Source organism: Vulpes lagopus, chromosome 8 (genome assembly GCF_018345385.1).
Source record: "Vulpes lagopus strain Blue_001 chromosome 8, ASM1834538v1, whole genome shotgun sequence".
Classification (NCBI taxonomy): Eukaryota; Metazoa; Chordata; class Mammalia; order Carnivora; family Canidae; genus Vulpes; species Vulpes lagopus.
In genome coordinates this window covers 10603398-10616827 of record NC_054831.1, presented here as the reverse complement: position 1 = coordinate 10616827, position 13430 = coordinate 10603398, and the positions used below count along the sequence as shown (strand labels likewise).

At 40.8% G+C, this 13430-nt stretch overlaps 1 protein-coding gene across 2 annotated transcripts in view; it reads right to left on the bottom strand.

Annotated features, from left to right (window-relative positions):
* Window positions 1–12431, bottom strand: part of LOC121498245 (SPHK1 interactor, AKAP domain containing) — a 170721-nt gene extending 158290 nt beyond the window's left edge. For both annotated transcript variants that reach the window (XM_041768351.1, XM_041768352.1), the window contains exon 1: window positions 12096–12431. In XM_041768351.1, coding sequence (XP_041624285.1) covers window positions 12096–12127 — 32 coding nt within the window. In that variant the 5' untranslated portion in view covers window positions 12128–12431. The remainder of the gene's footprint in view (window positions 1–12095) is intronic.
* Between the last annotated feature and the right edge of the window lie 999 nt (window positions 12432–13430).

The window sequence follows — 13430 nt, the reverse complement described above, 5'->3', positions numbered from 1 at the left end:
ATTCTCCTTGTGTCTTTGGAAGCAAAATTAAATATTTAAAAATTCCTCTCCTTTTACTTAATGCATTTTAATACCTAAACAAAGCATGCTGAAATATAAAATTACAAACTAAATAGGGTACTTTTAGAAACTAATACTTGATACAAATTAACATCCATTACATATGCACATATTTTTAAAATGTATGTATAACATGTTTAACAAATAAAAAATACATCTCACAAAACCTTAGCATTTTATTTTATTATAAGCTTCTGAAGCAGTTGACTTTAATTTAATATTAATAATGTTATAGTCATTTTAAAGGAACTGCTTCTAATTTTTCAGATACAACCAGGCTATCACTAAAAGAAGTCTAATTAAATATAAATAGACCATTATTTTATATGAGTTCCAATTTCCCACAGATCGATTTAATTTCTCCAATACATAGGAAAACTATTCTTTTGCATTACTTATAAAGAAAATGATTGATTGTGTGAGTCATCTAATAATGGATATTCCATCTTGTTCCACTAAGAATCTGTAACAACTAACAGAACAGATATATACAATAAAATAATAGAACATAAGTTAAAAACTCAGGGATAAGTAAAATAGAAATTATAACAAAAGATCAGTATCATTGTTAAAAACAGCACAGATATTCAGGTAATGAACTCCTACATGGTTGTTATAATTGAACTTCGAATTTGTTTCTGAGATTTCTGGCAGCTGAAGTGAAATGTAGACATGGGCAGTTATAGAGATAGTATACTTCTAGAGGAAAAGTAAAGAAGGTATTTAGATGTGGGTAACAGACAAGTTCTGCTGCACCAGAAAATACCAAGAGCTTCTATGTTTTAGAGCTTACTGTCAGGATTATTTTAAACAAATCCCATGCAATGGGAAGTATAGGAATCAAGAGGTCAGGGTTTTATTCTTGGCCCTATCTCTAAATATTTGTGTGATTTGAGTAATTCATTTAACTTTTTGTGACTTTAGTTTCTTTATCTGTTAAGGAAGGGTGTTGAACAAGATCACTTTTACCAAACTTCCCCGTAGCTCTAATATCCCATGTTTGATGGGTTCCCATTTTTCCAGCACAGAGAGAAAACACTTGATCTTCCAAAAGACATATTTTATATGTAAATTTCTTACTAGGGAGAAATTGTTTCAAAAAGTTGTTTTTAAAAATTGTTTAGAGAAGTTAGGGGTCATCTATCAATCATGTCCATCAAATAAAAGAACTGATCAGGTTGGTTAACCTGAGAAAAGTCACTCAGGAAATGAAAAGAAACTACAGTCAACATGTCCTGGGTATCTACTTCCTAGTATGTCTCCTTCCATCTGCAATGCCCCCTGCCCCCAAGGTGATATGCAAGGAGGACAGGAACTCAGTCTTACTCTAACCCAAAATCTTGAAGGTGTCAGGAGTGAGTGTCTGCTCACTAATTGTTGTTTGGTATCTGACTCTCCAATCTTCCTCTTCTTATGTTGACATGCTACCAGAATCAGTATGCAACACTGGAAGCATCTAATGTGGAGTTTGAGATCTAATGTCATTGCCTATCTTGAAAATGATGTGGAGTCAAAATAGCCTTTGAAAATCCCTTAAGAAGTTTATAAACTACAGCATGTTGACTTTTTAAAAAATGTCTCATAACATTATTTGTGTGTATGTGTATACACTATATAGAAATGCATAATATGTAATAAAAATAAATATAAGCTTACCATGTTGGTTTTTTTTTAAGATTTTATTTATTTATTCATGAGAGACACACACACAGAGAGAGAGAGAGGCAGAGAGAGAAGCAGGTTCCATGCAGGGAGCCTGATGTGGGACTCAATCCTGAGACTCCAGGACCACGTCTTGGGCCAAAGGCAGGCACTAAACCACTGAGCCATCCAGGGATCCCCTCTTACCATGTCTTTAACAATGAGAAAGAGAGTTGGAGAATGAAAGAATAAAAAAAGAAAAATGAACATTGAATATGTATGGGTTAAATGTGTTTATGGCATGTTATTATATCACTAAATAGCAGCAGCTTTGTGGGACTATGAAATGGGGAAAGTGTGAATTTATATCAGGATGAATGCGATTCCCAGTTCACATTCCAGTCCTCAGGAGGAGACACCTACAGACCACAGTATCCATTGTTATTACCTGGAGCTGGTGCATAGGGCCTGCTTCCTGACTGCTTCAACTGGTTAAGGTGAATTCCGTCTCTCCCTTTCTCCAACCCCATCTTCATATCCCTGCATGTTAGTGATGAAGATCTTTGGAAATTTCAGAGCAAAAAGAGAATTCTGTGAGATCAGGCACAATGGGCTAGGTTTTACTGCAGTTTCAAGCTCCAAAATGCCAGAGAATTAAAATCATGAAGGTCTGTGTCCTGCTCATATCATGTGTCCATCATGGATTGGCTGAGAGCTCTGCTTCAGGTTGTACTCATTCTAAGACTCAGGCTGATGGAGCAGCCACTATTTGAAATCTGTTCTTCACTATGGAAGAAAGAGGAGAAATAAAGCAAATCATAAATGCCCTCTTTAGCACTTCCACTTAGAAAAGTCATATGGCCACACCTTGTACCAAAGAGATGAACGAGTTCGATCCTACCCTATCCTTAGGAACACAGTTAGAAATATTTGCTGAATATCATTAATGCCCATTAGAACAAATAGATGTGCCAAAGAGTGAATTCTGTAAGGTCTCCAGGTCCACTCTTAACTGGTCTTATGTTCTTTTTTTTTTTTTTTTTTTAAGATTTATTTATTTGAAAGAGAGAGAGAAAGACAGCATGAGCAGGGGGAGGGGTATATGGAGAATGAGAAAGAGAGAACGAATCTCAAGTAGACTTCCTGCTAAGCATGGAGCCCAACATGGGACTTGATCTGACACTCTGAGATTAAGAACTGAGCCCAAGAGTTGGGCACTAAACCAACTAAGCAACCCAGACACCCCCAATCTTATGTTCTTAAACTTCAGGAGCTGGGTCATTATGTCAGCTCAGCTACAGTGAATAACTCACATAACACAGTGGAGAAACAAATCATTCTGTCAATTTTCCCCTTTATTTAAGAACAAGGAGAAAGAGAGAAAAAGAGAGAGAGAAGGTACTCCTTGTAGAATCTCAAGTGCCATTTCAGAGCCAACATGATGAATTTTTTAGTTAAATTACTGCCTGTGGCAGACAGAGTAAAGGGTCCCCAAAGATATCCATTTTCAAATCCCCAAACCTGTGCATATGTTGGTATATGGCAAAGCAGAGTCAATTTCAAGATGGAATTAAGCTAATGGAATCAGCTGACCTTGATGTTAGGAGATTATCCTGGATAATCTGGATGGGTCCAATGTAATCACGAGAATTTTTAAAAGTACGAAAGGGAGGCATAAAAAGAGGTCAGAAAAAAATTTAAAAATAAAAAATTTAAAAAAAGAGGTCAGAAATCAGAAGGATGTGATGTAAGAAGAACTCAAGCCACCATTGCTGGCTTTGAAGATGGAGGAAAGGCATCACCAGGCAAATGCTTTCTGTGGAAGTTGGAAAAGGTAAGGAAACAGATTCCTCCATATAACCTCCAGAAATGGACACAGACCTGCCAAGACCTTGATTTTATTCCAGTGAGACCCATGATGGACTTCCAACATAGAGGATTGTAAGATAGTAAATTTGTGTTGATCTAAGTCACTAATTTTGTAGCAATTTGTTATAGCAAAATAGAAAACTAATATAATACCCTTATGTTTTTTTTAAAACTAACTTACACTTCTAAAACCATGACTACTCTAAGAGGTTCTGTTAACTATTTCAATAATTTGGTCATGTAATTTTAATTTTAATTTTAAATTAAAGGAATAAAAAGCACACTGGTCTGCATATTATTTTTTTAGAGAGAAATTCTCTCAAATCATAGGTCCAAATATGTCACCTCTTCTATTTCATTCCGAGTGTGGCTTGATATGCAAGTAGAGCTTCCAGTGCCTGGATTCCAAGACCTCTTTCAGAACAGACACAAACATTTTCATTCCATGTGCTTGATTCCATGTGCTGGCTTTCCTCTGTTTTCCTGTTGTGTCAAAAATCTCTTACAGCATCTGTCTTCATAGTTGCTTCTGATTTAGAGGCCATAGTTTGAGAAAGATTGAATCAAAATATTTAGAAAAAAATTGCATGTTGAAATTATATACTAAACTCATCAAGGAAAAGAACCATTTCTTACTCATCATTATATATGTTTCAGTAACTTTGTTAGAAGAGTTCAAGAATATCTTGGAGGCTAAGAGTGAGAATGTGCATGTATTAGGAAATAGAAAAGGACAGTGATGAATTTTAACAACATTCAAACATTGTAATTTGAAAAGCAGGTTCAAGTTCTGACTCTGTTACTTACTAGTTGAGTGATTTGGGCAGGTCCTTTAACCTTACTAAGCCTAAATTTCTTCATCTTTAAAATAGGAATAAAATAATTTCACTGACTTCCAGTTTCCACTCAGGGAAGCTATATTACCCTATAGAAGATATCAGGCTTTTAATAAAAAATTATAAGTCATGTGAAAAGGCAAGGAGGAAAAAAAAAAAAACACTTCTAAGGGACAAAACAAGCAACTGGACCAGACTTGATTGTGTCATAGATGTTCAAACTATCTGGCAAAGAATTCAAAATAATGATTATTAGTTTAGTGGCTCTGATGGAAAAGGTACACTACATGCATGCTTACATGGGTAATTTCTGTAGAGAGGTGAAACTATAAGAAAAAACCAGAAATGTTAGAAATGCAAAGCACTATAATGGAATGAAGAATGCCTCTAATAAATTCTTCAGTAGCATCAACTCAGCTGAGGAAAGAATCAATGAATTTGAAGTATGCCAATACAAATTAATTAAATTGAAACAAAAAGAAAAAAATTAAAATAAAAAACCCTAAATAATTAACCAAAAAAAAAAAAAAAAAACAGAAGAGAGTATCCAGGAGCTATATTCTGATATAGGCACAATTGGAATTCTAGAAGGAAAAGAGAGGATGAGAACAGAGTAGGAAACATATTAAGAGATCATGGATTAATTTTTTTCAGAATTAATAACAGACCCTAAACCACAGATCCAAGAAGCTCAGAGAACACCGTGCAGGATAAATACAACACACACACACACCTTGGCATATCATATTTAAATTGCTCTAAATAAAAGATAAAAAGAAAATTTTGAAGATAAGCAGGGAAAAAGGAAATGTAACATAGAAAGGAGCAAAAATAAGAATGAAACCCGTTTCTTAGCACAAACCTTCAAAGCCAAAAGACAATGGAGTGACGACTTTAAAACAATGGGGAAAAAATATCTTGCAAATCCAGAAAGCTAGAGTCAAAAAAAATATATGATTCAAAAAGTAAAGGAAAAATAGACTTTCTCAGGCAAACAAAAGCTGAGAAAATTCATTGCCAGCAGACATTCCTTATAGGAAGTGTTAAAGGAAATTTTTTGGACAGAAGGAATGTAATATTAGACAGAAGCTTAGCTCTACACAGATCAAGTGTCAGAAATGGAATATATGAGGGTAAAATAAAATTTATTTTTTTTCTTAATACTCTTGCTCTAAGAAATACCTGACTTTGTAAAGCAAACATATTAGCAATAAATAGTGTTTATAGAATACACAAAAACAAAATTTATGACAATAGCACAAAAGATAAGAGAATTTGGATATATACCTGCAGGAAACTTACATTGTGGGGGTAGGGGGAGGCACTGGGATGGTTCAGTTGGTTAATCAGTTGCCTGTGGTTCAGGTCATGAATCCAGGGTTCTGGGATCAAGCCTTGCATCCAGCTCCCTGCTCAGCAGGGAACCTGCTTCTCTTTCTCCCACTCCCCCTGCTTGTGCTCTCTTTCTCTTTGTCAAATAGATAAATAATATCTTATAAAGGGGGGGGGGAGGAAACTTACACTGGGTATGAAGTGGCATATTATAATTTGAAGATAAATACTGAATAATAATGATATATATATATATATATATATATAAATTCTTCTTCAAAAAGATTTATTTATTTATTTTAGAGAGAGAGAGCACACATGCATAGGGAGGGGAAGAATAGAAGAAGAGAGAGTCCAAGCAGACTTCATGCTGAGCACATAGCCCAATGTGGGGCTAAATCCCATAACCCTGAGATCATGGCTTGAGTAGAAATCAAGAGTCCAACACTTAACCAACTAAGCCACCCAAGCACCCCTATAAATTCTAAACCATAAAGCAATCATACATTTTTGAAAGAAATATAAAATAGAATCATTAAAAAGCTATCAACCCAAAGGAAGGCAGAAAAGAGGAAAAAAGGAACAAATGACAGATAAAGCATAAAGAATAGCTAGTTAGTTGGTAAATTTTAATCCAAACTATCTAGAATCATGATAAATGTGAGTCGCCTAAATATATCAATCAAGAGATATTGTCAGATAGGATTTTTAAACAGTAAAATGCAGTAGCCCATTTGTAAGAAACAATTTTCAAAATGAAAATTTAGGTTAGGAGCAAAAGGATGGAAAAAGGTAAGCCAAGAGAAAGCTGGAACAGCCACACCAGTGTCAGCTAAAGTGTGCTTTGTGTCTGAGTTATGTGGGCTATTCACCAGCATTGATTTTTAAAAATCTATCATGAAACAGTTGTATTTAGAAGAGTCTATTAAGTATGATAAACAGCAATAGATGAAGGTTCATGATCCTTGTATTTCACACATACCATCTCAATTCTTATAATGTTTGCCCCAATGTGGATAACCAATAACTACTAAGTAGGAGAACCAGGATCTTAATCACTGTGCTGTGTTCTTAAAAAACAAAACAAAACAAAAAAAAAACCAAACAACAACAACAACAAAAAAACACAAGATTTTATTATGCCTTCTATGAGTATTATGCTGCTTTCCCTCTGGGGAGACATTAAAAAAAAGCCAACTCATTCTCTAAGCTGGGCTTTCTTTTGGATGGCGAGTGCTGCTTCAGTTCTCTTCTTTTTAAAAAAGATTTTATTTATTTATTTAAGAGAGAGAGAAAGAGTGAGAGCACAAGTGGGGTGAGAGGCAGAGGGAGAAGGAGACTTCCTGCTGAGCAGGGACCCTAATGTGGGGCTCGATCCCAGGACCCTGGGATCACGACCTGAGCCGAAGGCAGGCACTTAACTTACTGAGCCAACCAGGTGCCCACTTCTGTTCTTTTAAATGCCTTAACTTCATCTCTCTCTTTCAGGAGAATGAGATGTTCATCCGCATATCATGCCCAACTGAGGGTCACTGCTACAATAAAGTCTGCAGCACTACAGGTTAGAAGTAAAAGGGACTTAAAAAAGCAGAACATTCAGGATAGAAGTCATGACATCCAGGAGAAGACACAGGAGTCACAGGTCAAGCACATTGCCCAGGCAGTCGCAGCCAACAACTTCAGAACAGGACGAAACACCAGATCTCCTGCCATCAAAGACATCACTATTTCTTCTTTCTCTCTTTACGAGTCTCTGTAGCTGTTACTCTCATGCAAAGAATAAAATACCATGAAAATGAATAGTATCAGACAAAGGCAACCCCTTGTGAACGAGACAAGCTCTAATAGTTTACTTAAAAATCAATGATTTAGGGCAGCCCAGGTGGCTCAGCGGTTTAGCGCTGCCTTCAGCCCAGGGTGTGACCCTGGGGTCCTGGGATCCAGTCCCACGTCTGGCTCCTGGTCAGATGGAGCCTGCTTCTCTCTCTGCCTGTGTCTCTGCCTCTCTCTCTCTGTGTCTCTCATGAATCAGTCAATCAATGAATCTTAAAAACATTGATGATTTTGAATCAGATACATATTTTACTAAAGGAACCACATGGATAGAGATCTGATTGCCTTCAGAGTTTCGATATCTTCTCCAGATCCTGTTACCCTGCAGCAATGTGGCTCTCAGGGTCCCTGGCACCAGGATTGACTAATTCTCAGTTTCTTTCTCTATAGTAGGAAACAGCACCTCTTGGGCCGTGTTTCCTTGTGAATTATGAGTTGGAGAATTTGGTCATGCCAGCACTGCTCTTGAAGGGAGCATGGTTGTCACGATAGAAAACAGCCTTCAGTTTACACTTAAGACAGTCTGTTATTTGTCTCTGTTCCTCAATTTGTTAAGAGTGATAGATTAATCTTTTCTGAGAGTTTCAGATAAATAGGACACAAAAATGTAATGGACTCTTGAATTTTTCCTTTTGTATGAATTTGAAAACAGATAACCTTTCAATAAAAACTTGTTGACAGAAGATCATAGTCTAGTTTACAGTATTACCTGGTTTGCTTTTTTAAAAAAAAAAAAAAAAAAAGGAAATCCTGTTGTGTTTTTTTTTTTTCCCTAGAACTAGCATTTTTAGAGGAAAAACCTTGAGATTTTGGTGGGTTTTAGTGAAATGTTGCTAGGTTTACCTTAGGTTGGATTAAAATAATCTCACAGGAAACCTAAATCAAAATACCCCATTTTTTCCAACGGTTCATCTTTGATAATTTTCTCATTCAAAGTGCCTGATAAAAACATTACTGAAATAGAAATCCAGTAAGCAAAACAAAAATAACTAAGTGATACAGTATAAAAAGTACAAGTGATTCAGGAAATGAGATGGCCCCTTTCTTAAACTTCAAACCTTAGTTATGGTCAAGGTGACAAATTATTTCTGTCTACAAAAATGATATTTTCAGTATTGGTTGGCTTTAACAGATGATCTTGCTTTTAGGCTGCCCCCATGTGTCCTAATGATATCAGTGTTTGTTCAAACTTCCCCTATTTGAAAGTATGGATTTTCCGTCAATACAGGAAAGAGAACCTCACCGGAAGCCAGAAGAACTCTGTGGTTGACCCAGCTCTGCTACAGACTATTGCGTGGTTTTCTAAATCTAACCATTTTCCTCATTTTATTTCTTTTTCCTTCAAATTTTTTAACTAAAAAGTGGAGCTAATTATATCTGTAATATTAACTCACAGGGATGTGATGATCACAAAAGTTAATGTATAGGTTAATACTTCATAAAATATAAGCCTTATTTTACACACACTAGTGATCAATATAATTGATACTGATCTTCACTCTGTCAGGTGTAGCTTCTATATTACAGTGCAACGCACTACAGCCACGGAACACACTGGGTGAGAGTCCTTGGATTTTCTCTTATTTTCATAATATCTAGTTTTGTACCTTAGCAAATCAAATAAACTTATTTGTAAAGTAGATGACTAAAGAATCTAAAGTTTTTTCCCCTTTTTTATTTATTTTCTTTTCTTGAACTAGACTACTAGTCAGGACACACTTGGCTTCTGGATTTATAATACAACTAACATGGGAACATTTCATCTTTCCATAGGTCAGCCCCATTACTGGAGACACCTTCCAACATTAATAACAGTCATTTAAAGAACTCTGTAACGTCATCCAAATAGCTTTTGTACATTTAAAAATGAAAATATTAACAACTAACTGGAGGTTTCACGGAAGTAAAGACAGTATAACAAGTCAAAGCATAAACAATTCTTTGTTTTTTTAAAAAAACATAGTTTAAAGTATCTAAAGTGTATGAATCAAAAACAATTTTAAGACTGTTACAGAACATTGCTTGAATAAAATCTAATTTGTATTTTTGATTCCCTGAAAAATTTAAGAAACTGTATGTAAAAGCCAACACATGCAAAAATTCTGTGATTACCTCAGTGTATTACTAAATCATTTTGTTCTTCCTACCCAAGTGCTAAACAGAATGTCTTTGATTGCTTTATAATTCTTAAGAGAAACAGTGATTTATAATCACCCACTTAATTATATTAGATACCGAAAATATTTCAGATTTAAACAGCACACATACTGATTGACAACAACTTGATTTTTTTCCTGATCATTGCCATTTTCTTGAAAAAAACCTGTGAAGAGTTTCCAGTCATCAATTCCTTAAATTCAAACTTTTGTGGACAAGTAGTATGGCTAATATAATATTTCCAGACACTGCTTGGTAATTCTAGTTTACTTTTTGCATATCAATACCTATGGTCTCCAATTAAATATTATGTTTCTTGTATTCAATGAAATAGAGGATCAAGTTAGCTATTCTATTAGAGTGAACTGAATGTGTTTTATATGAGTAAAGATGCTAACAAAATAGCTGAATTACTACACCGATTCGTGGAGATGTGATATGATGTCTGGTGAATAAACAATAATATTTGAATAATTCAACGTTTAATTTGCGGCAGCTGATATTAAACCTATATTAATATTTTGTAGGATGCTACATGACACAGAGCAATACCATCGCAACTGGTTTGCTCTTTGTAAAATCATTTTTACAGTATTGCCATAGAAATAATTTTAAGGAATTACTGGCATCACGAACTTTAATATTTTAGAAAAGGTCCCAGCTTTTGAATAGGAATATAGTCCCCATTCAGGCACATCACTATTGATCTGCAACCCTGTGTGCAAGGCCAGAGATCTCTCATCAAAAGTGTCTCTAGGGGAATGTTGGAATCACAGTTGCCGTTTCAATTCTAGGCAGTAGAATGGGGGTGTGGAAAGTGAAGTCCTAGGGGGACTTTCAAGGTGCCTCACACTTTTACCTAAAAATCAGTGGCTATATATATTTTTTTTTAATTTTTTTTTTTTTTAAGTTTAACAACAAAACAAAACAAAACCTTCCTGGGGCTCTTGTCCTTTTCATGCATTAGGGCAGAATGGAAAGACTTCGTGGTCGTTTGACCGTGTTTGGCCACAAGGCTAAAGGTTTTTCCCTTGACAGCAGCTTCAGGCCAGGCCTTGAAACCACCGCAGGCCTTTTCAGAGCCTTTCGCTACCCCCACGGAGAAGGGATGCTTAAAGAGGAAATTGCCTGTGGAGCTGGGAAAGCTCTTTCATTACAGAATATAAATGCTTCAAGTCTCTAGGTGGCAGCCTTCAACGCGCTTGAAAAGCAGTTTCGTCCTCCTGGGCCACCCCCACTCCACTCTCACCCCCATCCTGGCTCCTTGGCTCTATAGTATCAGCTCCATGTGTGCCCTCGCCCCGGGATGTTGGGTTTCGCTGCTCTCCAAGAACGCGAGCTGAAAAATGTCTATTCCTGGGCGCGATGATCTCGGCGAAGGTGCCTAGATCGGTGCCTGCGGACAGGGGACAGGGGCCTGGGGGCAAGGGAGGGCGACAGGAGGGGCACCACGAAGCCCCTCGCCTGGGTGTGTGTGTGGGGGGTGATGTGCGGGCCGCCCTGGGGTGTCCGCCGGCCCTCTGGGGGGACGCTCCGCACAAAAGCCACCTGCCCAGCTGGGGGGGGGGGGGGTGGTGGGCACAACCGGCGCTGCAACCACCTCGATTTCCCCCTAACGGTGTATGGGGGCTGAAATATAAAAAAATCTCAGTGTCTCCAATTTGCAAAGGACTCGAGTGTGAAAGGGCGCGGAATAGGGGCAAAGGGGGAGACGGGAAGAGACGCACACCCGGGGCAACACGCGGCTCCCGACCCGCCCCGAGCGGGGACCCCAGGCTGGGGTGCAGGCAGGGGGCGCGCTCGGCCAGCCCGGACCCGCCCAGGATGTGGGGGCGCTTGAGGCGGGTGGGACTGCAGGGGAGCGGGTCCCGGTGTCCCCGGCCTCGGCGGGGCGCCGCCTCCGTCCGTCGGGGGTTAGGGACGCTGCCCCCCACCTGCGCACCCACTCGTCACCCCGGCAACCGCGGGGGCTCGCCCGGACCGCAATGCACGGGGACGGGGGTACTTTGCCCTAGTCTTGCTCTCCCCGGCTCTCACCCCTACCTTGGAGCGGGTCTCCCCAAAGGGCGCGAACCCCGTGCAGGCTGCGTCCGCGGAAAGTGCGGCTCCGGGTTCCCGCGGCGCGGAGCCGACCCCAGCCCCAGCCCCAGCCCCAGCCCCGGAGGCGGCCCGAGCTGGCCCCGCGCCCCGAGCTGCCCCGAGCATCCCCGGGGGCGCAGGCCGCGCCCAGCTCCGCGCCCGGCGGGGCAGGGGACCCGGGCCGCCCTCGCGCACACCCTGCGCCCTCCCCGGGGGCCCGTTCAGGGGGCGACCGGGGCCCAAGGCAGAGTTTAGGGCCACGGCGTGGGGCACGGGGCGCGCGCTCACCTGGGCACGGAGAGCCGGGAGTTGCCATCCATCGTCGGCGGGCGCAGGACCAAGTCCCAGGCGCCGGGAGCCGGGCCCGGAGCGCACGGGCGGGCGCGCGCGGGGACAGAGGCGCGCAGGCGGGGGCCGCGGTCCGGGACTCGCTCCGCCCCGGCCGGGAGGCGCCGCGCCCGCGCCCGCGCCCGCTGGCAGGTTCCCTCCGGGTCGCGCCCTCCGGGGCGGCGCTGCACCCCGGCCCGGCTCCGTCCTTCTGCACCGAAGCCCCGGGCCAGGCTCCCTCTGCGCTCTCCCCGCCTCTCCGCGAGCGCAGCGGAGGGGACTCGGACCGCAGGGCTCTCCCCGCCCCGCCCCCGGCGCGTCTCCTCCCCTGCACCTCTGGGGCGCAGCAGGTCTCAGCCCGCAAGTTGTTCCCCCACTTTCCGACGTTCGCGCTCTGCTGGCGATGCCCACATCCCCCCCTTCGGCTGCTCCTCTAGATTTGATGTTATTTTTGTTACCTTCTGCAATGTAATGGGTGGGAACTCGGAGCAGTGCCGTGCTCCCCTTGATCCCTCGGCTCCTCGCCTTTTCCGTGGACTCCCTTTGCTGTGTTTGGTCCTCACGATTCATCTAACTCATTTTGCTTAATTGTGACTCACTCATTCCTAGCCTGGTAGAGAGGCTGTGTGCACACAGAGATCTCAAAACCCATGACAGTGGCCATCCATCAGGGGCCAGCCCCTGGAAGGAAGAAGTGTCACAGAAAATTCCCAAGGGCCTGCTTCGGTATCTCCTTGAGTAAAAATGACATTTGTTTTAAGAGGAAAGACGTTGGGGGTAGCAAATGACTGTTAAGAGGGTACTGTTGACTCTGGCCCTTTTTCATTACATGAAATATATATATATATATTTGAGAAAACCATAGAACTTCCATAAACGGGAAGGAGGAGTATGTGTATTTTACCCTATTTCTCCTGGTAAGTGCAACTAAAAACTGGAGATTAAAAACAAATATAAGAAGACAAAAAGGCAAGCAGGAGAAGGCAGACAAGGTAGGGACCTTGAGACACAAGGATTGACATTGTGGTGACTTCAGGGTTTTCTTTATGCCTCACATATCCCAGCCTGGGGATGGGGTTGGGGGGTGGGGTGGAAGAGATGCAAACCAGCCTTGGGATATGTGAGGCATAACTCGTGAACTGGAAATGTCAGTGGGTGCAGAGAGAAAAACCCTCCTCTTTCTACTATAAGACCAGAAAAAAAGACAGTCTAGCAAGACAGAAAATTTACAGACAGCAATGGCTATGCTCTAGCAGAGCACCAAAGAAAAAAGTCCTGTGGTCCCACCTTACTTAC